General features: G+C 44.0%; 3 protein-coding genes and 2 non-coding genes across 6 annotated transcripts in view; 2 read left to right on the forward strand and 3 right to left on the reverse strand.

Annotated features, from left to right (window-relative positions):
- LOC114573066 (syncytin-A-like) overlaps nucleotides 1-10474 on the reverse strand; it is a 42015-nt gene extending 31541 nt beyond the window's left edge. For both annotated transcript variants that reach the window (XM_028604968.1, XM_028604971.1), the window contains exons 1-2: nucleotides 9815-10474; nucleotides 9563-9728 (exon numbers count right to left, since the gene is read on the reverse strand). Coding sequence is in view for 1 of the 2 variants with exons in the window: in XM_028604971.1 (XP_028460772.1) it covers nucleotides 9563-9728; nucleotides 9815-10138 (490 nt within the window). In the remaining variant the exon portion in view is untranslated. The remainder of the gene's footprint in view (nucleotides 1-9562; nucleotides 9729-9814) is intronic.
- LOC114573624 (uncharacterized) overlaps nucleotides 10173-24845 on the reverse strand; it is a 28356-nt gene continuing 13683 nt past the window's right edge. Inside the window, exons 2-13 of the mRNA XM_028605903.1 lie at nucleotides 15268-15373; nucleotides 13675-14401; nucleotides 13520-13591; nucleotides 13380-13424; nucleotides 12812-12892; nucleotides 12630-12725; nucleotides 12468-12503; nucleotides 12327-12371; nucleotides 12069-12235; nucleotides 11398-11868; nucleotides 10295-10851; nucleotides 10173-10206 (exon numbers count right to left, since the gene is read on the reverse strand). Coding sequence (XP_028461704.1) covers nucleotides 10173-10206; nucleotides 10295-10851; nucleotides 11398-11868; nucleotides 12069-12235; nucleotides 12327-12371; nucleotides 12468-12503; nucleotides 12630-12725; nucleotides 12812-12892; nucleotides 13380-13424; nucleotides 13520-13591; nucleotides 13675-14395 — 2325 coding nt within the window. The 5' untranslated portion in view covers nucleotides 14396-14401; nucleotides 15268-15373. The remainder of the gene's footprint in view (nucleotides 10207-10294; nucleotides 10852-11397; nucleotides 11869-12068; nucleotides 12236-12326; nucleotides 12372-12467; nucleotides 12504-12629; nucleotides 12726-12811; nucleotides 12893-13379; nucleotides 13425-13519; nucleotides 13592-13674; nucleotides 14402-15267; nucleotides 15374-24845) is intronic.
- Nucleotides 16697-16768, reverse strand: trnad-guc (transfer RNA aspartic acid (anticodon GUC)). The gene has a single exon. It is a non-coding gene; the product is annotated as a tRNA-Asp (tRNA).
- trnav-cac (transfer RNA valine (anticodon CAC)) lies at nucleotides 17028-17100 on the forward strand. Its single transcript has one exon. It is a non-coding gene; the product is annotated as a tRNA-Val (tRNA).
- LOC114573625 (uncharacterized) lies at nucleotides 17250-24420 on the forward strand. Its single transcript, XM_028605904.1, has 7 exons — nucleotides 17250-17277; nucleotides 19751-19977; nucleotides 20152-21543; nucleotides 21637-21850; nucleotides 23253-23837; nucleotides 23945-24157; nucleotides 24317-24420. Exons 1-7 carry the CDS (start codon nucleotides 17250-17252, stop codon nucleotides 24418-24420), a joined length of 2763 nt encoding a protein of 920 aa, XP_028461705.1.

Genomic DNA, 24845 nt, shown 5'->3' on the forward strand with positions numbered 1-24845 from the left:
ACCCAGGAAAGACAACATGTCCTGTACTGTTTCTGGGCGAGGATGCTGGAGAATGGATTCTCGATGTTGGCTGGATAGGGTCTGACCTGTGGCAGAGACTTCTCTTCCCAGGAAGGCAACCTTCCTCCTGCAACACTGGACTTTTTCCTTCTTGACCTTATAACCTTTGGATGCAAGAAATGACAGGATGGTTCCTGTAGCTTGCAGGCAGAGCTCAGCGGAGGGTGCACCAAGGAGAATGTCATCCACATATTGGAGCAGGATGACATCTTCTGGCAGAGATTTGGGTTAGGTGTTCTCTGAGTACGTCATTGAAAATGCCAGGAGAGTCTCTGTAGCGTTGGGGCATTCTGGTGTAGGTGTACTGGGTGCCAAAGAAGGTGAAAGAAAATATGTGTTGAGAGTCATGGTGGTGGAGTGGGATGCAGAAGAAGGCATTGGCCAGGTCAATGACAGTGAAAAAAACTGTGAGAATGATGTATGTTCTGTAGAGCCAAGTATGGGTCTGGAACAGGCCGAACATCTGGCACCGTGGCTTGGTTGATGGGTCTGATGTCCTGCACCATTCTCCATCCTTTTCCAGGTCCTTTTGTCACAGGAAACAGAGGTGTGTTCCAGTCACTCCAGGTGGGGACTAGAACTCCAGAGTCCAAGAGCCCAGCGATAGTAGGAGAGATGCCCTCAGTTTGGTCTTGGGAGAGTCTGTATTGTGGTTTCAGATGACCTCACTGGGTTCTTTCAATGTGATAGGAATGGTCGAGGTATCTACCAGCCCCACATCATGCGGACTAGTTGTCCATAGGGCAACAGGAACAGTGGCCAGTAGTCTGTCTGTGTCAGGATGATCTGTCATCTCGCGCCATGGTGTCTTGCTAGTTCTTTCCTTTCAGGATGAGTTGTTTCTGTGGTAGGGGTGGAAATACACCACATATCTCTTCTTTCTTTAGCCGAGGTTTTCCATATCCGTCAGGGCTCTTTTGACCGAGGTTTCTCCCACGTTACAGGATTTGTCAGGGCTCTTTGTTTGCATATCTTCCTTTAGCCTTCCATTGGTCTCCCACAAGGGGCTCTTTTGACCTTTGGTCCCAATGATCAGGCTTCATAGGCATATCCTATGGCTAGGCTGATATGTGGAGCTGAGTCAGTACCTAGTTGATACCCACGGTTGGATGTGTTCAATAAGGTCAACTGCAGCTGCAACTCCTTCTTTGCCAATGAACATGGAAGTGGTGGAGATGGTGGGGTGAGGAGTGTCATGTTTGCCTCCCAATCGTAATCGTAGCAATCATCTGGCGTGATGGTGTAGTTGAGAGTGCAATGGAGGTCATCCAATGGTGCTTTGTATGGATGTAGTGTGGAGATCCATTTTCTCAACTGCATATACTGGTGCTGTATAGCAGGTGTTTGTGGGAGAGTGCCATCTAGTCTGAGCCAATAGACTGTGGTGAAAGGTTCCTCCGGTGGCAATGGGGCTGGAGCCATATGGAGAATTCTGCAGGCTGGAGTGAGAGGGGGAGGTGTGGAGGCGACATGCACACCCTCTTCATTGCAGTAGATGGTGATGCCCAGCTTGCAGAGGAGATCTCTTCCAAGTAAATCGACTGGACATTCTGGTGCATACAAGAACTGATGGGTGGTGCAATTAGTTCTCCAAGTGACAGGGACAGGCGTGGTATAGAATTGTTTCTGTGGCGTCCCGAGACTCCAACCACCACAGTGCTGTCATATGATAAGGGAAGCTGAGTTGTGATACAGGAATATGTAGCCCCAGAGTCAGCCAACATTAAGTGTTTCCTTCCATTTATGGTGCATTCAACGAGTGGCTCTTTCAGGGGTGAATATGTGTCCAATTGGTTGGCTGAACTCTCTGGGCCCCATCAGTATTGTTCTCCCATCCAAGCCTGAGTGGGCAGGTGGCTTTGGTTAGGCACCTGTGGAGTTTGTTGCTGTGTGGGTGGTCTGTACCCGCCTCTGGGAGCAAACTGTCCTCTTCCTCCTCTTGAATAGCCTCTTCCCCTGGATCCATTGGGAGGTGAACGACATTGAGAAGCCCAGTGTCCTGGTTTGCCACAAATGTAGCAGGAGTCCCTCCTGGGGGGACCTCCTCTGGAAGAGGCCCTCCCCCGTGGATTAGGAATGTACACTGAGGCAGTGGAGGGGTCCTCGACTTCTCCCGCATTCCACTCAAAGGATCGAGTCATGGCGTCTCCTACTGCTTGGCTAACTGCATCATGTACTTCGATCAACAGGTCTGAGAGGACTCCCATCTGGTTTGCAGGTGCAGGGTCTTGTACTGCCATTTGTTTAACAACCTTTTTCTTGGTATTAACTTCTTCAGTGGCTTTCGAGACCTGTAGCTTCAGAGCTCTTTTGGTCAATTGCTGCATCTCTTCATCATCTTTGGCTGTTTGTTCGCGATGTAGGTCGGTGTGATGGGAGATGTCGCCAACCATTGTTCTTCTGGCAGGTGAGCTAGGCCAACGGTGAGTTTCAGTTGTTTTTGTACTGGCTCAGGCAGACCAGCTATGCATCTCTCTCTCTCCACAGCAGGATGGAGGCCTTGGAGCGGTCATACTTCTCTCCCAAGCTGACCTCCATAGAGATTTAGCCCTGTTAAGATAATCAATGGGGTTTTCGCCTGGTTTCAGGGTTAGGCCTGTCATGGCTTCTGGGTTGGCCTTGGTGGGATATTTATCACAAAGCCCATCCCAGACAACTCCTCTATAGTTCCCGAAATTGTCTCCATCATGGTCATGTCTGGAGATGTGGAGGCTCTTGAGCAGGCGTTTGGCTTCATCACCACCCATGGCTCTGGTGAGGAGGGCTCTCATATCTGCTAGGGCCAGGGTTTGGCCCTGGCAAAGTTCTTCCAACTTTCGTATCCATGGTCCAGCTCCCTGGGTGATTGGTGGGAGGTCATCCAGTAACCCCTCCTGATCTCTGTGTTTGAATGACACATACACTCCAAAGTTGGTTGAGGGGTGTTCCATAATAGGGAAAGCTCCAGCCCCCCTTTTTTGGGGTCTGTCTCTAAGGTCATATACTCTTCTTGCTTCATCCATGACCTTCGCTTCTCCTTCAAACACACCTTGCAGCTGCAGTTTCTGTATGCCTCCATCGTGTGGGGGACCCCTTTTGGTGAAGTGTTTTATAATTCTGTGCTGCTTTTCATCTTCATCGTCAGTAGAGGATACGTCAGTTCCTGATTCCTTCAAGCTAACCGCTGAAGTGTGGCTGGAGAAGGTGTAGTCAGAGTGTTTGGAGACTTTATCTGAGGGGGCATACTCATTTACAAATGGATCAAAAGGAGGTGGTCTCACTTGCAGACCCCCTCTAGGGGGTGCTCTGGGACCGAGGTTGGGGCAGGAGTTGAGGCGTTGATTGTGATGGTGGCAGTTGGAGTGATGCAGTGGATGGTCCTGGGGGTCCTTGGCCTGATGGTGACTGTGTCCCAACCATGGATTCCCCCTTGAGCTGGCTCATTTCTGCTCTGGTGATTTGCATTTGATTTTCTAGTTTGTCAACTGTGTCAGTCAGGTTGGCTGTGCATTTCACCAGATTTGCCAGGTCGTTGTGTTGGGGGATGTCCAGATCCAGAACTCCTCCATTCACTTCCAGTACACCTCTCTTTACTGGCACCACAGGAGCTTGAACCACTGTTATAGCCTCGTAGGATGGAGGTGCTGTTGGTTGTGGCAGGGAAGGGTACATGCTGGCAGTGGCTGTGGTTGGGTTATTATTAGTCTTTTCTGGTACTACTTCAGTTGTGCCACCAGATGTTGCCAACTTATCATTTTTCCTTTTCAGTTTACCCAGCAGTTCAGTCAGCCCCCTTGTGACATCTTTCTCCACGGCTTTCTTTTGTTTACGCCCCCATGCAGGCCCCCACCTACTACTCCCTTTTTCTTTCCATTCTGTGTCTGCCACTCGTGCCTGACTCTCTGCTCTGATATTCAAAGTTCTCAATACACTCTCATCTCTCCCTATGTCTGCCAACAGTCCTTCCTTTTCCCACTTACAGAGTATCTTTTTCCCTGTCTCAACCCATTGTTTCTGCTGCCCCCCCGGTGCTTTCTTCCCCAGTTTCACCAACAGAAAAGCTTTCAGTTCTTTCATTTCAGCACTGTATGCACAATCTTTCACTTCTTTATGCCATGATACAGTTCCCAACAGCACCCGAAACACACTATATATAAGAAACCGTATATATTTTCAACAAACAATTGTCTCTGCTTTTCAAAGTGTCAAATTGGCTCTGTAACGTCAGTCTGTCTCTTGTCCTGCTGTATGTTGCTCTCAAAATCTGAGTCTAGCTCTAAACTCACTTCGTCACCACTACCTGTTACTGTTTCACTCTTTTCCTAAAGTATTCTCTCCTGTCCGTTCGGACACTTCACACAATGGACCTCCACTAGTGATTGTTTCTACTTCAAGCTGTGCCTTATTAATTTTATCCTCTTCACAGTATACCTCAAAATCAAACAGTGCTCTAGTAATTTTATTCTCTTCACAATATACTTCAAAATCTGCCTCCGTATCGAAATGTAAAACGTTTTCTGTCATTGCATTGAATTCACAATCATTGGCTTTTTACAGTATCTACCAACCAACCGATTGAATAACCAACCATTGGCTTTTTACAGTATCTACCAACCAACCGACTGAGATTCCCTAATTAAGTCAAATTAAACCAACTCTCCGATTTTTCTAACCAAGACGGTGAAACAATCATTGGCTTTTTACAGTATCTACCAACCAACCGATTGAATAGCCAAGCATTGGCTTTTTACAGTATCTACCAACCAACCGACTGAGATTCCTCTAAGTCAAATTAAACCAACTCTCCGATTTTTCTAACCAAGAGCTTTTTACGGTGAATTCACAATCATTGGCTTTTTACAGTATCTACCAACCAACCGATTGAATAACCAACCATTGGCTTTTTACAGTATCTACCAACCAACCGACTGAGATTCCTCTAATTAAGTCAAATTAAACCAACTCTCCGATTTTTCTAACCAAGAGCTTTTTACGGTGAATTCACAATCATTGGCTTTTTACAGTATCTACCAACCAACCGATTGAATAACCAAGCATTGGCTTTTTACTGTATCTACCAACCAACCGACTGAGATTCCTCTAATTAAGTCAAATTAAACCAACTCTCCGATTTTTCTAACCAAGAGCTTTTTACGGTGAATTCACAATCATTGGCTTTTTACAGTATCTACCAACCAACCGATTGAATAACCAACCATTGGCTTTTTACAGTATCTACCAACCAACCGACTGAGATTCCTCTAATTAAGTCAAATTAAACCAACTCTCAGATTTTTCTAACCAAGAGCTTTTTACGGTTTTATTTCACCCAATGTACTCAACTTTCCGACCAGTTGTAGATCAAAAGCTTTTTACGAGTCTCTTATAGCCAATTTATAGGTCTCGTCAGACCATTGAACCTTCGAAGGTTTACCTCTTTGATTTTAGTTTTGCCCAACTCTCCGATTTCAATGAACCAAGAGCTTTTTACAGGTCTAATTTAGATTAAATTTTTGTAGCCCAACTCCCCGGTCACGGCGGACCAGAAGCTTTTTACAGGCTAATTTAGATTTATTTTTTGTTGCCCAACTCCCCGGTCACGGCGAACCAGAAGCTTTTTACAGGCTAATTTAGATTTATTTTTTGTTGCCCAACTCCCCGGTCACGGCGAACCAGAAGCTTTTTACAGGCTAATTTAGATTTATTTTTTGTTGCCCAACTCCCAGGTCACAGTAAACCAAGAGCTTTTTACAGGCTTTCTTTTCACTCTGTTAACAGTTCTTATTTTGCAATTTCGTTTTACTGTTTAGTTTTCTTTTATACTCTTAAGATTTCATTCAATTTACCAACGGCACTCTTGTTCTTCACTCAAAAATTTGGTTATGCTCAATGTGCAGAAGTTAGATATTAACAGGTCTCTGCTTACCTTATTTTTTGACAGCGTGCTGTTTTGAGTGAAGGAAAAACTGGAGTCCGTCCTGTCTGCTCAATTCAGGGGAAAGTCCTCTGGCGCCACCTAGTGGATCACGTCGGGGTCACCACTTTGTCGTGTTTCAAAATCCACTAAGTAGGCAAGAAGAGGACTTAAAAGTTTAACAAGTATTTATTTAAGTAAAATCATAAGAGCATAAACGTGTACACGGGTCCGAGTTGAGCAGGCACACAGGTTCCATCCATCCATCCATCCAGGCTTATCCGTGTCGGGTCTCAGGGGACCCCAAACTTCAGACTGAATTTTCATCAGACTGAATTTTCTGGCTTATACATGAATTCATATATCAGTCTCTAAGAGCATTTTGATTTGTTTATTAAAATTTGGAGTACCGTGGTTCAGGCTTAGCGTCCCCTGGTTGGTGCACAGACTGGTCCCAGTCTTTTGGCACACGCCCTCTTCATTAGCTGTTAGGCGGACTTTAGCTATGCTGATGGTCAGAAAGAACAATGCGCCGCTGTTGCCTGTCACAGGTTGAGGAGTAACTTATTCTCATGGTCAAACTGATATGATATTAACTTTGTTGCTGCACTCTTGTTGCTTTCTGACCACCGTCATACAGTGCTGCTGTACAACAGTACAACAGTATCCTTTTCTCACTTTGCATGACTAAGCTGTCACAGTGCTCTTCCACTAAACACACAACTATAATTCAACTATGATTTGTATCCTCATAAAGCATAGCCAGCTTGACTGATTATTTTTATTTCTTACAAACGCAACCCTGGCTGTGGCTGACAATTTGACTGAATCATTTGATTTCATTACTCAGTGTAATAAAGTAGAAAACAAACGTACTTTCCCCCCGGTTTCCAACCTTAGCCATTTTGCGTGTCAGGCCAACGCAATGACTAGTGCACTATGGAAACCCAAACTCCTTATTTTTAAATTGTAGGTTATAGCTGCCTTCCAAGCAGGTGACATGCGTTCGATTGCCAGCAGTCAATTTCTTGCTATGATTGATAACATAGCAGTGCAAGCATTTTGCCCTGGTTTGATTTCCAACCAGTGCATTTGCATTTACAGGTAATAACTGCCTTCCAAGCAGTTGACATGGGTTCTATTCCCAGCCATTGCAGTCAATTTCTTCCTGTGACGTTTTACTTAAAATGTTAAAATGCGAGCAAATGTTATACACATTCGAGCAAAATGATACAGCATTTATGTTAAACAGGATTCAGTGGTTAAGGCGATGCTCTGAAATCCATTGGACATGAGGTTCAAATTCTGTGAAATAAAGCCTTCCTTTAAGGTGGTAGCGAACCAATGACACATCACACTATACCAGAGAGCAGATGTATTATCTCATGGGCACTGGAAGCCACCCATCTTCAACAATACATCTATTAGCATTTATTGTCAGTCTCAAAACCCAGATGAGTTGCATGATTTGCAGTGAGTATTTGTTTTTCATCCTGCGATGGTGGTATAGTGGTGAGCATAGCTGCCTTCCAAGCAGTGGCCAGTCGCGTATAGGTGTAGAAGACTTTCTCGTAAAAAAAAAAAAAAAAAAAAGATGTTTTCCTGACCGGAAGCCTCTCCAAAAGAACAAGGTTCGAATCCCCCCTTACCCAAAAAAATTGTCCTGTATTTAGTTCAGAATATTATGCTACAGCATGTCTGTATTACACAAAACAATTATATATAAAGTTTTTAACCGTTTAATGTTAAATTTAATTCAATATATTTTTTTAAAATGATGTGGAAATATGATAACACCTCATGATTTGAATGTTATGACAATAATACTTTTACATGCTGCTACTGGTAAAAGTTGAATTTAACTTAATAATAGTACATTTTTGTATAATGATAAATAATTGCAAAGCACTATATCAATTTATCTTTAATTTTATTTCATTTTTTAAGACGTTTACTTCCTCAGACAAATAAAGACACAGTGATGCTTTCAAGATATTTTAGTAAAAACTACCTAATTCTAAAACACAAAATAAAGATCTAAAACACAATACAAATCTAAAACACACAATAAAAATGTACACACTGTGTAAAATAAAATTACACTTATTTACACTGTTACAGAAGAGTGCATGTGAACAACTGAGAGACTGTGATGTGATGATGAAAAAGTGATGATGATGATTCAGACCAGATATCCAGTGAAGGTGAATAAAGTTGAATAAACTAAAATATCACAATGAAACAGTCCTGACTAAGTACAGTAGTGTGTGTGTGTGTGTGTGTGTGAGAGAGAGAGGGTATATTTGAAGTTGAAGTGTTCATTTCTTTTTCGCTGCCACCCATCTGTCCCTTTCAGCCTCATAGAAGTCCGACAGTTTGAACTCCCCCCAGGTCATCTCCTTCCCCATGCCCTGTGCCTTGTAGAGGGAGAACACTCTGGAGGGGCAGTAGATGTATTTCCCTGGTACCCCGGGGAAGCTGTCATGTACGTGAGGGCTGTCAGGGCCCTGCTTTAGGGATTGATGACAGAACCTGCACAGGCGACCTGTTGGAAGCTGCAATTCTGACTTCCTCTTTGCCCTCTCCTCTGCCACCCTCCTCCACTCAGCCCCCCTCTGTCTGGCGCCCTCCAGCTCCCGCTCAAAGAATGGAGACGCAGCAAAGTCCTCAAAAGACATCCGAGGGTTTGTGAGGCCTTCGTCTGCATATGTCTTAAACACCTTTGTGGAGCAGTAAAAGTATTTGATTGTTTGTGTCTGATAAAAGAAATGAACTGATGAGCCATCGCCAAGATACCGGGACTTGGGCTGACCACAGGCTACACAGTTCCTGGTCTTTTTTTTTCTGCTGCTGCTGGCGCGGCGGCTGCTGCTGATGTTGTTGTTGTTGCATTAACTCTGCTACAATCCGCTCCACTGTAGCCCGGCTCAGGGACTCCTCCTGGGGTGGAGCAGCAGGTGAAGGGTTGAAAGTAGCAGGAGGTAGAGTTACGACAGGCACGCTGGTCGTTTGACTGCCTGTAGTCAAACTGTGCCACAGCTGCTGTGTCTCCAAAACTTTCTCTGGGCTGGTATTGAGGGAGGAGCTGGTGTTTTTTAATTTGGCCAGATGCTTTACATATCTGGAGATATGTTGGCATGTGGTTGGATGAAGGAGGCTGTTGGGGTCAGTGCACGCTCTCTGGACCATGGCAGCATAGTCTGCGCCCACCCGCTTCAGAAATTCTTTTTGACCCATGGTGCTTAACCAGAAGCCCGTCGATGGCAGCTCTCATGGCTTCTGTCCACCGGCTGTGGTCCAAGACTTGAACAAGGCCTCCCGTCTTGATTGGTCCAGTGCGGGCGGCCCGGGGAGAGGAAGAAACAGGCAGCGGTGCTACCCCTGAATGGTGTAAACAATAAAGCCTGCATTTATTATATTGTTTTTTGCCAAACTTGGATAAAACATGGATTAAAAAAAATGTATATGTTGATTGTGTGAAGAGTTGATCAGTTAAATTTGTTACATTTATCATATATTATATTCTCCCATAGTTTTAAACTTCGGATACACTAAGTTATTCCGTATTAAATATTATCAGGCCTGCTTTATACTGTGAGGTCTGTATACCTGTATCCATCAAAGACTGAGTCTCTGATTTGGCTCTGGCCGCAGCTGGTATCAAGGGTGGCTGGGACTGCTGGGATTGCTGGGACTGCTGGGATTGGGAAAGGGTTTCAGAGCCCTGCTGGAAAGATAGGATGGGCACCGCTCCAACTGGCTCATCACTGGTCTCCTGAAATATAACATCAAATATAATGATTTAGTCAGTGAGTCTGTCGGACGGTCAGTGATTGACAGTGAGTGTTTAGAGTGGATTACCTGAGAGTCTGTGTCCACCACAGCAGCAGGGCAGTGATCCTCTGTCTCCATGGCTACAGCAGCTGGGATGTTGGGCTGTACCTTGTGCTTGTCCCAGTTCAACACAACAGGACGACAACCTGGCTCCACAAACTGCAGTCCAAATCTCTCCCCTGTGTCCCTGTTTGTATTTTGCAGCCTGGGATATTTTGCTTGGCCTGTCACCTTGACAGAGGCTGTGTTCAGTCCTGAAATTAACAGGGGGTCAAACACAGATGGCAGCTCCACACCAGGCTGTTTCAGGTCCACCAGCCTCTGGAAGTTCCACCGCACCACTCCAGTCATTGCCTGGGCCTGGAAAAGTTCACAGGACACCCGGTCACCCACTGGGCTTGGTGAAAGTGGAAGCCCTCCTGCTGAGAGGTGCCTCTCACTGGAATCCAAACAGGTACAGCGGCTCCTGCACCCTTGTTGTAGTTGAGCTGCAAGGTACCACCATACCTGTAGAGAATTCCCTCCCCGACGTCAGGGTCGCTCAGGCAGCCTCTCAGGATGTGGACGCGTTGGATCCTCCACAACTTCAGCATGGAGGCCATAAACAGGGGCACATCATTGGCGTCCTTTGCCAGGTAGAAGTGGTGCAACACATCTTCAACCCTCTGCAGCAGCTCCCTCGGCTGTGGCACCCTTGTCCTGCAGTGCTCTCTTATGTGCTGCTTTGTCTGATTTGCAGGAGAGATTCCACAGAAGGTGTATGCCTCTGTGAGCCTTTGTAGATCCCTCTGGTCCACCACAACAAATGCTGCAGAGAGGAACTGGCAGAAGGAGCTGAACAGAGGGTGATGTTCAGACACACACTCCCTGGTAAAGCGCCTCATGCAGTGAAACAAGTCTAACTTGATGCTGATGTCTTTGTTAAACTTGCTCCTCGAGGCACTGTTGTTGGCGAGGTTGCCAGAGGTCGCCTTCGCCACGGTGGCCTCTGATGTCCTCCAGCAGTCCCACAGCAGGTGCTCCTGATGACCAGGGTCCAGGACCGTGAAGGCAGCACAGCAGTCCTTAAAACATTGAAAATTAATTTCATTAGAGCCACTACAATATGTTTTGTAAACAGTGAGTCTTATTATATTTACAGTTTAAAAGGATATACTGTAAGTTTACTATATAATTTGTGTTTTTTTTTTTTATTTATATGGACTATTAACAAGGAGAGTCAGATTACACAAATTAACTGCAAATTAAGTAATACAAAATGGACATGAGGACAACAACAAACAAAACAACATAAAAACAAGTATATACATTTAATTTCAACTTATATTTATACCTGTCAACCCACTGGTAGCTTGCCTTCCTCACTCCAGCTGCAGTGTAGCGCCGAGACAGCCCCTCATACAGAGGATAGAGGGACCGATCGCACTCCGACTGCAGCATCACCCAGCTCAAGATCATCCAGTTCTCATTCATTATGGCATAGGAAGACATTGTGCCGGATGACAGCACCACCTTCCTAGCCACTTTGCGTGTGTGATCTGACCTGAGTACTTGTCCAAACGTCCCCTGTAGCAACAGAGTGAGGAGCTGCTCCTGCCGTTGAAACTCACGGACCAGGCAGTCGACCAGGTAGTGAGAAGAAATAGACACTCCACACCAGCCGTCAGCATCGGAGTAGCCACCGAATGGAGCCGGGTGTCTGCCTGTCTGAGAAGCCCAGTGATGGTTCTCTGGCCGTAAACTCCTGCCTCAGCATCCCTGATGTTCTGCACACTGAGCAGGTAGGCCAGGTGGGCTTTCTCATATTTAAGGTGGAGTGCCTCCGTCAGCTGCTTAGCCATGTCCTCCGGTGATCTGCCGCTCATCATCTCATCCATTACTGATTTGCAGATGGCCTTTTTGTGAGTTAGGAAAGCCGGAACAATGTTGCTGAAGCGCTCTGGTAGCTTCTCCAGCCACTGGGGCTTGTCAGCATGCCAGTACTTCCTACAGGCCTTGCAGGTGAGCCGTGAGGCTAAAATATAGTACTGGCCGCTGGTGCCAATGATAACTCTTGGCCTTCCAATGCCAGAAGAAGCTACCTGAGGGTTGGGACAATCATGAAGGCAGGGCAAGATGTAATTGTTCCTTACCCTCTCCTCCATGATTGTGTGCTCCGGCCCAAATGAAAAAAAGGATGAAGCTGACAGTATTTAGGTGATGGCAGCTCAGAGATTGAGTCTATGAGCTCAGGCTGAGGTGGATTACGCCACAAGGACAGCATGTTCATAGGATGACGAACAGGACGTGACCCCGGCCACAGCCCCAACGTCTCCAGCTCAGTCTTCATCCAAATTTTCTGCTGGTGGGAGCAGTTCCACTGCGCTACATCCTGAGCATAGCCAGGGACAGAGGCTGCAGGCTGGTGTGGCACATCTAAAGGGACAGATGGTGCTGGACTTGGCAGAGCTGTACAAGAGTATAACATATACACAGAGAAAAGAAAGAGAGCTCTATATTAAGACTGCTACAGTTATAACAGTGTTACTGAAATGTATACCTTCATCAGGGACAGTGTCTCTCTGTGCTTCCACTGATGGTAACTCTAGGATGGTGAGATAAAAACAGTAAAGGCAAGTGAGACATACTCATTAAAATAAGATATTATTTCTCACAGTATTCAAGAAAATAAAGCATTTACCTTCAGGAAGAAATGGAGCTGATGTTATCCCAGGCTCTGACAAAGTAGAGTGGGAGATGACATATATTATGAGTAATATATATAAAAGACAGTGAAATATTAATTTGATTTTCAGAATGAAACTGATGTGAGGTACACTGGTAGTATAGGAGGACAACATACTTTGTCTCAACACATTAGGCGCCTGTTCTTCTACCCCAAGCTGTGGGGCGAGGGCGAGCAGCTGAGGAGGGACCGGCAGCGGGGCCTTTGTCGTGGCTGTGGGAACAATTTGGTCACATAACATGATACCGTCACACAACATTCAGTACAGTTTGAAGTGAGAAATGAACTAATATAATAACCTTTCACAGAAGCAACAATCCCAGAGGAGTCATCAGGCTCGGCAGGTCTGGAAACCGTCGCTGTTGGCTCCGTCCTGTGTGCTGTTAAAACAATTCAGTGTCATTTTCCTCCCACAGTCAAGTCTGTTTATGCTTCAGAATGTGTCTTTACCTGTTGTCTCTCTAACAAACTGTGAGTACAGACTGAAAACTAAAAAAAACCTTCAATTCTGAATTGCTATTTATTTGCAATGACAAAACACAATGCTTTTAAGAAAACAGGTAAAGCACAGAAACAATATGAATATATAGTAAGCACACTGCCTGTCATTCAAAGATGTGGCATGGCAAAAAGAAAATGCCAAATCCTTGAATGACAGCCTGAGAAAAAAAAGCATGCAAAAAAAAAGAAAACACTTACCATCTTCGCTGACCTGTTAATTCCTTAGGTTAGTGGGAGAGTAAGAGAACACAAGCATCAGAACAGGCCTGAACACGGCTAAAATAACAAACTAGTTGAAGGAGAACAGTAATAGCAGGAGGATTCTGCTGAGAACAGAATCCTCCCTCTACACCGATGGAGAAAAACCTGTTGGTGGAGACACAGCCGGGGCTCTGGAGACTGCTGCTGGTCCTGAAAGCACAGGTGACTACTAGATTAGACTACAGTACTATCGTAAACAGTAAGAGTTTAAAAAACACTCTGTTAATTAAACTATCTCCACCTACTTAGTTCAGTGGCAAATTTATAGGGAGACAGATTCAGCATCCCCCTCTCCAACTCCTCGTCTTCCTCCATCGCTAGAAGATTAAACAATAACAATTATTGTGTGTCAGGTCATAAAATACTAAACATCTGTATTTGCATATTTTTGTGTACTGACCTAGAATGCTAGATGTAGGCGGTGTAGGGGCAGCTGATGTAGTGGAGACTCCTGCAGGTGGTGGACAGGACTCCCCAGACTCAGCCCTCTGCTGCTTGAGGATGTACTGCTGCAGGTTGTACATCTTGCTGTTTTTGATGCACTTTACTCCTACGATGAAGGCAGCATATCCATCTGCCCTGCTCTCCCAGATCTGCCTCCAGGTGTCCTTTGCCCTGGCTCCAAAGCCGACAGTATTTTCACCCTCTGATGCCACTGGTGGCGCAGGCAGCCTGGAAGCTAGATACTCCCTGAGGTCCCTAATTAACTGGAAGCTCCTGGCATAGTCCAGAAATGACAGCAGGCTGTCCTTGTTGTGTCCCTGAGGGTTGAAGGTCCCATCTCTCTCCTCCTCCTCTACCTTTTTCATCAGGTAGATGGTGTAGCCAACATCATTTTCCAGGAGCCACCTAAACAATTTACCCTTGTACTTTCCAAACTGCAGCACATACTCCCCCATCACCTCCAGTCGGTCAGACACATCTCCTCCCCGCTCAAAGACCACAGTGAGAGCATTGGTCTTCACAAGGTCATGTCTCTGAGGGGGAGACTTGTCCTGAAGAGAAGGGTTCTTTTTGATCCGCATGGCCTCGTCAGAGGGATCATGCCGCAGATGGCCTGATGGACCCTTCCTGAAAGACACCATAGTCTTTCCGGGAAAGAAGTTGGTTGTCTTCTTCATTATCTCCTGTGCACAGCAAAACACAATTTATATTATATAGTAATAATCAAAATATAGTCATACTGTTACATAAACAGTTATTTATTTTAACATCAATCTGCATTTGTAATGACTAAGTAACAGCACAGATAGATAGATAGATAAATAGATAGATAGATAGATAGATAGATAGATAGATAGATAGATAGATCAAAATGTATTATTCACATATTAATCTATTAACAATAATTCTATATGCTGTTTGCCATAGCAAATAAACCCATCTTAGACATAAACTGTATTATTTTATTGAAAATATACACAAGAATTGCCTGAAACACGACTGTAGCTAAATAGTATCCATATTATATAGTAATAATTAACAGTTATTCATGTTAACATAAATCAGCCTTTTTAATGACTAGGTAACAGCTAGACAGACATAGAGATAACTAGATAGACAGATAGATAGAACAAAGTGTCTGTGTTTAACCTATTATCAATTTAACCCCATTTTAGACATACTGTAGTATTTAGCTGTTGAAAATATTCTGAAACACGTATGTAGCAGCAACATATTAACAGTACCTCTGTGTTTAATGGTTTGTAAATAAATAAACACTATGAAAGAGTCAAAGAAAGCACAATAGCAATGTCTGTAAGAGAGATGTGCAACGTAACATCATTACAAGTAAACGTTACTGTAAACGCTGACATGTACATAACGTTACATGAAAAACATGAATGTACTGACGTTATTGTTAGCTAACGTTAACGTTGCCTTAGCTAAGTAAACAACAGTTTGAACCTGTCAATCAATCCTAAAACAACTAACAGTGTATAACAACAGTTTGCCCATATATACAACGAAGACACGTTAATTTACTACTTATGTTTGATAAGTTGACAGCTTGTAAGACGACAGAACAGTTGAAAAAACACCGTATATCGACAAAAACTCCGTGCACTTTATCTCTGTCTATGATGCGACGTCTGTCACTGTAAGGAAACAAGGAAAAAGAAGAAAAAAAAGAGTCTCTCCTTAGCGCTCGAAACTGGGCGGAAACAAGTTTGTTTGAGTTTACTTTGCACAATCAAACTCTGCTGATTTAAAATCTCAATAACCTGCATGGAAAACTGTCCCTTTCTTGAAATCCTGGCCAGGCCTACCGAAGTTTCCATAGTGCACTAGTCATTGCGTTGGCCTGACACGCAAAATGGCTCAGGTTGGAAACCGGGGGGAAAGTACGTTTGTTTTCTACTTTATTACACTGAGTAATGAAATCAAATGATTCAGTCAAATTGTCAGCCACAGCCAGGGTTGCGTTGTAGTCTGTACGGGCAGAAACAGAGAACTTTGGAAACGAATGCAGACACCCACGTCAGTCAGTCTTGTCGGTTAGGTAAGCTCGCATGCCTTTCAGTAGCAGTTTCACCTCATGGTTGGTCCAAGCATATAAATCCCTGGGCTTACTTTTAGCCATTGTTGTTATTTCTCCAAATTATTATCAGTATTTGAATAACATAATTGAGCATATTTTAATAATTTTATTTTAAATGTTTATGTAATTCGTTTCCTCTCATTGTTCATAACCTCATTGTTCTTACCTTTCGTGAGCCTCAACCTCTTCGCCGTCAAATTGTTGTTGTTTGACGTTCCTGGATCCGTCTTACGTTCCTGCTTCCTTCCTACGTTCCTGGATCCTGAGGTAGGTGATCATATCTTCACTGTAAAGCTCTCTTTGATAGCAGGAACATGCTCAATGCTGTTGTAAAATTGTTGTCTTTCTTGGACTATATCCACTTTAATAATGTTTTCCTTAAAAGCGCATATCTTTTGCTATGTTTAGGCCTTTCCGCGACCCTTACACAAAGACATTTGGAAACGTCGATCAACCCGTTTAAGTTTGAAACTTGCAGGGTTGCGTTGTAGTCTGTACAGGCAGAAACGGAGAACTTTGGAAGCGAATGCAGACACCTACGTCAGTCAGTCTTATCGGTTAGGTAAGCTCGCATGCCTTTCAGTAGCAGTTCCACCTCATGGTTGGTCCAAGCAAATAAATCCCTGGGCTTACTTTTCGCCCTTGTTGTTCTTTCCCCAAATTATTAACAGCATTTGACTAACATAATTGAGCATATTTCAATGAAAAATATTAATGAATATGTAATTATTTTACTCTCATGGTTGTTCTAAGCCTCATTGCTCTTACCTTTCGTGAGCCTCAACGTCTTGGCCTCATTGTTTGATGTTCCTTGATCCGTCATACGTTCCTGGATCCAGAGGTAGGTGATCATATCATCATTGGTAAATAATTACCAGGTCTCCTCGTCAGGGAATCGAACCCCGGTCTTCCGCGTGACAGGCGGAGATACTGTCCACTATACTAACGAGGACCGCCCAAGCACTGGATTTAGCACGTTACTTGCTAGGTGTCGCTATTACAGCATCTAGGCAACAGTGACTACATGTGGAAACATTTAGGTTTACTATATATTCACTGTCACTCATGTCCATGAGTGAGCAGCTGTGACTGAATCCTGTTTAACATATCTATGTGTCATAAATAGACATGTCAAACGGCATTTTCAACATTTTAAGTAAAATATGAATGGTGCATTTCCCGACGAACATGTGAAAAAAAGCTTTTCATCGGTTTCCGTAGTGTAGTGGTTATCACGTTCGCCTCACACGCGAAAGGTCCCCAGCTCGAAACTGGGTGGAAACAAGTTTGTTTGAGTTTACTTTGCACAATCAAACTCTGCTGATTTAAAATCTCAATAACCTGCATGGAAAACTGTCCCTTTCTTGAAATCCTGGCCAGGCCTACCGAAGTTTCCATAGTGCACTAGTCATTGTGTTGGCCTGACACGCAACATGGCTCAGGTTGGAAACCGGGGGGAAAGTACGTTTGTTTTCTACTTTATTACACTGAGTAATGAAATCAAATGATTCAGTCAAATTGTCAGCCACAGCCAGGGTTGCGTTGTAGTCTGTACGGGCAGAAACAGAGAACTTTGAAACGAATGCAGACACCCACGTCAGTCAGTCTTGTCGGTTAGGTAAGCTCGTATGCCTTTCAGTAGCAGTTTCACCTCATGGTTGGTCCAAGCATATAAATCCCTGGGCTTACTTTTAGCCATTGTTGTTATTTCTCCAAATTATTATCAGTATTTGAATAACATAATTGAGCATATTTTAATAATTTTATTTTAAATGTTTATGTAATTCGTTTCCTCTCATTGTTCATAACCTCATTGTTCTTACCTTTCGTGAGCCTCAACCTCTTCGCCGTCAAATTGTTGTTGTTTGACGTTCCTGGATCAAATCTTACGTTCCTGCTTCCTTCCCACGTTCCTGGATCCTGAGGTAGGTGATCATATCTTCACTGTAAAGCTCTCTTTGATAGCAGGAACATGCTCAATGCTGTTGTAAAATTGTTGTCTTTCTTGGACTATATCCACTTTAATAATGTTTTCCTTAAAAGCGCATATCTTTTGCTATGTTTAGGCCTTTCCGCGACCCTTACACAAAGACATTTGGAAACGTCGATCAACCCGTTTAAGTTTGAAACTTGCAGGGTTGCGTTGTAGTCTGTACAGGCAGAAACGGAGAACTTTGGAAGCGAATGCAGACACCTACGTCAGTCAGTCTTATCGGTTAGGTGAACTCTCATGCCTTTCAGTAGCAGTTCCACCTCATGGTTGTTCCAAGCAAATAAGGTTTGATTTCCAACCAGTACAGTTGCATTTACAGGTAATAGCTGCCTTCCAAGCAGTTGACATGGGTTCCATTCCCAGCCATCGCAGTCGATTTCTTGCTGTTGTGTGCTTTATTTGTCAAGAAGTAAGCAGAAAGGCAAAAAATGTGCTACTTTTCCACTATGATTGATAACATAGCAGTGCAAGCATTTTGCCCTGGTTTGATTTCCAACCCGTGCATTTGCATTTACAGGTAATAGCTGCCTTCCAAGCAGTTGACATGCGTTCGATTCCCAGCCATCGCAGTCGATTTCTTGCTGTTGTGTGCTTTATTTGTCAAGAAGTAAGCAGAAAGGCAAAAAATGTGCTACTTTTCCACAATGATTGATAGCATAGCAGTGCAAGCATTTTGCCCTGGTTTGATTTCCAACCCGTGCATTTGCATTTACAGGTAATAGCTGCCTTCCAAGCAGTTGACATGGGTTCTATTCCCAGCCATTGCAGTCAATTTCTTCCTGTGACGTTATACATAATGTTATACACATTCGAGCAAAATGATACAGCATTTCTGCCGGTGTTGTCGTGGCCGTATCCGCCGGCAGTAGGACTGCCAAACACATCCTAACGCTCTGCTAACAATTCCTAACAATTCCTAACGCTCTCCTAACAAGTCCTAACAATTCCTAACGCTCTCCTAACAAGTCCTAACAAGGTCCTAACATGGGGTAAAACAGCCAATCAGTTCCTAAGAAACGATGTTGCGACGCATCCAATCATCAACAACTGCTGCCTCGACGCACGGTTGTCTGATTGGTGAGGGACCATAGCATCATACAGCGTAAAGGTTGTCATGCAAATCTCTCGCCGCTGATTGGATGGCCACCGTTTAGTGACAGGTTACAAACTTTACAGACTATCTCGACGCTCAGGTATGTTATGATAATAATAGACTTTAGGGTGAATGTTTAAAGTCTATGAGACAGTAGGTTTCTGCTAGCTCCTTTAGATTAACGTGGGAAACGATGTTGAAAGGGTAACGTAACGACTGAGGTAACGTTAACGTTATTTATACGTTAAAATTACCGCCGTTGTGAACTTTTCTAAATCAACTGCGATAGGGGCCTACATTTACATTTAGTCTCTTTCTTTATGTTACATTTACACATTCGGATTGTACTACGACATTTATTGTGTAAGGTTAATTAGACTAGATGTAAACCTTGTTTAGGTAGGGTAACGTAAGCTAGCCGGTTTGTTTGTTTGTTTGTCTGTTTGGTCAGTTAATGTCGTCGTCGTTTAAGAGATTTTTCTACGATAAGTGGTGCTTATCTTAAACAATGTTTTGTATCATTGACCTGCCTGATGTGAAAACCGTTAACGCCTGAGGTGTTTTTGTGTGCTTTTTTAATAATCTAGTGACGTCAGCACGATGACCCTAGTTGAAGAGTAGACCTATGGATTAACTTTCTGAGTAAAATAAATTGTGAAATGAATTAATGTTACCAATAAACACATTTGTCATATGATAGGGTAGGCTATACTGTTGATTTGATAGACATATATTGCTGAAATATTGAGAAATAAAGCCTTGCTTGTGGTGATCAGTAGTTGAGTAGTATTTCCATCTCTTACAGTAAATTTCTGTTGTTTTCCATATCTTGTCCCTAATATCTGCAGAAATGACAAAGACTGGGAAACCAGATGCCTACTGGGCAGGTGTGATGTCCCTGTATGCCCAGGGAAAGTACACATTTACAACTGGCAAGAGGCCGGGGTCCAGGAGATGGAGGGCAGTAATGCTGCGGATTGCTGATTGTCCTCTGACCCCCCTGAAAGGTCAAACTACTGTCCGCAAACTAGACATATTTGGGAAAACGATCCCCTGCAAGTGTGGATACCACCAGGTAAACGATGCCATTTAATCATTAAACCTGTGATGTGGTGAAAATATACTGGAAAATGTAATGGAAAATGGTTTCTCCTCAGTTCTACCGTTTGTTTCCAGTGTTAAACAGTGTGAGTATGTAATTATTAGTGGAAATGTACTTTAAATGTAAACCCACTTTTATTTTTCCCAGTCAGCAGAGAAGGCAGGGACAGCAGCATCCAGTCAAGGTCAGCTGAGGGCTCCACAGGCCAGTGCTGCAACCCAGTTTGGTTTTTCCCAGTCAGCAGGGAAAGCAGCATTCAGTGCAGGTCAGCTGTGTCTCAATTCAGCTGAGAGTTTACAGGCCAGTGCAGGTGCAACAGCTACAGGTTCTCAGGCCAGTGCAGCAGCTGGGAAAGCTGTTACAGTTCCAGGACCACAGACAGGTGTAGCTCAGAAAACTCCAGCTCTGTGCAGGATGAGCGAGGGGAAGTCTCTCACATGCTCGCTGTGTAGTCAGGAGATGATGTGCGAGGACTACACGCAGCACCTGTCAGACTACCACACCCAGGAGCAGTGTGAGCAGTGTGGTGCAAAGGCCTGGGGGGCTTTTGGATTGTTACAGCACATAGAGGAATGTCACCTTTTGACCTGTCCAACAGACCTCCCAGATGTTGCTGCTCCTACCACTCCCATAGCCCAAGAGACAACACAGCAACCCAGTGACCCACCCGATGTTCCTGCCCCTGTTCCTGCTCCTCCCACAGCCCATGAGACGTCACTAGCACCACCACGACACCCACTCACTCTGCAGCCTCCTGAGGTAAACTGGGTGAATTTTCTACCCAAGCAGTTCACCAGAGTCATCCAGCCAGCTGACCAGGAGTGGATCACCCACATTTTATATGACAGTACTGGACAGCTGAAACAAAACCTGTCTAATAACTGGTTTCATCCCCCCAGCCCCACCAAATCCATCTCACCTCCTGATCCACATAATTATTTCCGCCAGCGGATGTTCCTGTGGGCTCCAATGCGGATGTGGGGCATCCCTCTGAAATGCACCCAGTGCAATAGGAAGATGCACCATTCTGGCATTTACACTAAAGCCAGGGAGGTAATTGACATTGATTCCAAATATTACCTGGTGGGTGGAGACTATCCAAGGTGCAGCAAATGCATGATTCCCGTCTGCCCTTGGAGCATTGACATTTTAAAACAGCTCGATCCCTCCCACCGTTACAAATTCCCAGCTGTTCTCACAACCCATTTGGCACTGGACAGGAGGTGTGTTGCGATGTTGCGCCCAAGAACATTAGGGAACAGCTCCAGCTATTTACAGCAAGCCTTGCAGGAGATACACAGTGAGGAGTGGGCTAGGCGGACCATCGACTACCTCACTGATTGTGAGGTCCACAAAAAGTCCTGTGTCCTCACCCAGTCTGAAGCTCTGTATCAGCCGCCACCACCCTTCAGTCCCCTGCCCCTGGCCCAGTGGTTTGAGACGGTTCATGCCAATGACATTCTGAATCACCTTGACGAGTTGAAGGGTGTGATCACTTCAACGCTTGGTAGAATCTTGAAACTGGACTCTACTAAGAAGGTAAATGTAAACCTACTGTATGTAAACTTGATTTCATTCAGTTTGTTAAACCGTGATGATTTCTGAGACATTTTTTTTAAAATGTTTTTATAGATCACAAAAAAACTTGCTGGTGGCATTGAGGGCACAGCCACATGGATGTCTAATATCGGCAATGAATTTGGGCAAGTGCTGAATTCTGTGCTGACCACTGGTGAGGGGGCTGGCCTTGATGACCTTTGTCAAGGCATCGTCAAAAGGTACAGCGATGCTGATGAGCCACAGCCAGATGCCATATATGTGGACAGAGACTGCTGCAGTGAGACAGGTGTGTTGCCTTTAATTTGTGTTGTGATGTGTCTATTACATGTGCCTCTGGGGGCTGTTGCACAAAAGTAGAATGAAGAAATTCAGGATGAGTGAAAAAGCACAGCTTGACTTAGTGTGATCTGCTCATTGCGGCTTAATCGGTTGCACGTTTGCCGAGCCAGGATGAGAAGGTGAAGGTATGTCAAGCCAGGTGTAGATAGCTGGGATAAGTGCACGTTCACGGCTTTCTTAAATAGACCACGGTATCGATCCCAGATTTACTGATGCTAAAATGGAGAATACACATTGTGTATTCTTTACACAAGTGAGCAGCAGCTTCATATGGAATTACGACACATTTGTAAAAAAGAAACACGGCTGCTGTAATAAAACAGCGAGAGAAAGGACGATCACAGACCGACTGAATGCATAAGCCTAAAAATATACATTTACTGACCACTGCTCTGAATTGAATCAGCCATACCATTCAAGTTAGGCTAATTATTTGCACAAATGAGCTGTTGTACTCTTTGCCTTTAAAAATGAGCAGAAGACAGCCTAATGTTAGACAGGAAGTGTAACCTGAAGATCAATTGCAACCACTAATCTACAATGCTGTGAAGGCATATCCCTCTCTCTACAACTCCGTCTCTCTCTCTCTCTCTCTCTCTCTCGCTCTTGTTCTCTCTCTCATATGGGCTAAAATATAAATTACCTAAGGAATATATGAACTCCCACTGCTCGCTTTTCAGGCAAAGTGTACAACAGTTAGTAGTAGATACATCATTCAGTCGGTCCGCTTCTGCCAATGGTTTTTCTCACGTTTTTGTTTTTTTACAGAGGCCGAGTTTCCTTCTTTATTTATTGTATGCTTTCTTTCCTAGTAAGCCTATATGGACATAGACTCTGAAGAAATTGGACTCTAAAATCTAGAAACTATAAAGATAATTAAGTTATACATTTAATGCACACTTTGAACATGACTGTAACACAGTGTATTCATCAGTTATTTCCCCCCCAGCTAAATATAAGGTCAGAAACCATTGAGGTGTCCTCTCCCTGTTGTTACATGAATGTAATGTAGTCTACTGTCTCTCTGTATAGTTACCGGTCCAGTGAACTTAGACTATAATAAGGAGGATTGTACAATTATTAAAACCTATAATAATTGTTCACGTTCACTGAAGAGAACACAAATTGTTATTGGGAATATTTTTGCATTATTTAACTTGTGTCTGGCATCCTTTTTATTGCATCCTCCAATCCCTTTTGATCCTTGGTTTGTTTCTTTAAATGGAGGCCGTAACAGTGTCTTATGAATTACATTTGATCAAACAATAGTTTTGGCAGGAGATCAGTGCAGTTGGAACTGGAAACAAACCGAGATGCATGTATTTACTGTCTGTTTCTTATTGTTATAGGGGTGGGTCCAATTCTCACTTGGTTTCGACCATGGACGTCAACGGTAAGACTGGATATTTTCCATTTTATGAGGCGGTTCACAAAGGGTCTTACGACGGAGCACCACCCACTGTATGGCACGTTTTGCTCAAAGTTGTCCACTTGTATCTTTGAGTGGGACAAAGAGGACATTCACCAACTCAAAGAGGCCAAGAGGGCAGAGTTAAAAAAAAAGCACCAGGGTCACGTACCCACTGACTCTCAGGTGTTATCCAGCATCACATCCAGTGAGCTGGTCAAGCACTGCCGCAGGAGAACCCGAGGGGTTGAGGAGACCCGCGTTCTAATCAAGCAACTGCTGGACTCCATGTGGGACCTCACAGACACAAGTGGCTTGCATCTCATAAATCATGACAGCATGTCTCTTGTATGGGAGGTACAGCAGAAGCACTTGCCCTGCATCCAAGATCCACCTGGTGTCCAGTTGTACACTAACACTGGATCAGGCCTGGAGAAGGGAGACAAAACGCTGGACGTCCTAAGATGTGGCAGAGGATCCTCCTCGCTCGAGAGCTTTCATCTGCACCAGTGTGGTTTCATCCCAGGCAAGCTGAAACACTCAATATTTGAAACATTTTGTTAATGAATGCTGTGTATTAAGTTGTCATAACATTCTTTTTTGTTGTTGTCACCAATGCTTTTGTCTTGCCAGGGTGGAGATGTAATGCTCTACATACACAGATGTACTTGCTTGAGGGGTTATCCAGATGGAACCATAATAGGTCTCAGCAAGCTCTGGGTATGAGTGGTACATCACGTACAAAGATGTACGATGTACGTTTGATGTCCAGTGTGAACATCCTGAGCAACAGAGTCCTAGGAAGTGGACTTCTTCCAGAGTTTATACCCCCAGGAAAACCTACCGGTAAGATTCTATGGCACAAAAAAAAAAAGATAACATGCTGGACAATATTCTGACCAAACTGTCAGATATTACCTGAAGGTTACACCTTTGTTCACTCACTCACTCACTCACTCATTCTACTTTCATCTTTTTTTTCTTTCTTTCTGTTGACTACTACAGGAGAGCGTATTGCTGTGGAATATTTGCTGGCGCAGTCTAACGGGGGAGATCTGCTGAGTGCACAGAAGGAAATTGGTGCCATTCCAATGGATGATGCTGGATGAAGCTCAGGAGGATGAATGTCCTGATGTGACAGTACCCCAGGCCACCGATATATCTTTTCAGTCTTCATCTCAGGTAATGATGTGTTAACAATTTGATGATAAATCAAAACGATTTTACTGTAAACCTAGTTTGCAGAGGTTCATTTTTCTTAATTAGTGATGTGTGTGACTCGTTAAATCAACAATTAATTTGTGTAACATGAACACAACAAACTTTATCAACCTCATTGTACCCCTCTCACTGTTTACACATAATTACTTAAGGAATCTACACTTGAAAGTGGTGTGTTCAGCAGTCCTGCCAGCTCCCCGTTTGAGGACAGTGGGCCCATCACTTCAACTCTGGTAAAGTGGCTACTGTATTCACCATCAGAAATTCTTGTTCCTTCACCTTTTTCTTTTAAATTAGCTGTACAAGAATTGGT

The sequence above is a fragment of the Perca flavescens genome, chromosome 18, assembly GCF_004354835.1.
Source record: "Perca flavescens isolate YP-PL-M2 chromosome 18, PFLA_1.0, whole genome shotgun sequence".
Lineage (NCBI taxonomy): Eukaryota > Metazoa > Chordata > Actinopteri > Perciformes > Percidae > Perca > Perca flavescens.

Coding starts and splice junctions, on each gene's coding strand:
- LOC114573625 (XM_028605904.1), top strand. CDS start 17,250: ATGGCTCAGGTTGGAAACCGGGGGGAAA. Junction 21,851..23,252: donor AGACTGCTGCAGTGAGACAG/GTGTGTTGCCTT, acceptor TTATTGTTATAG/GGGTGGGTCCAATTCTCACT. Junction 23,838..23,944: donor CCAGTGTGGTTTCATCCCAG/GCAAGCTGAAAC, acceptor TTGTCTTGCCAG/GGTGGAGATGTAATGCTCTA.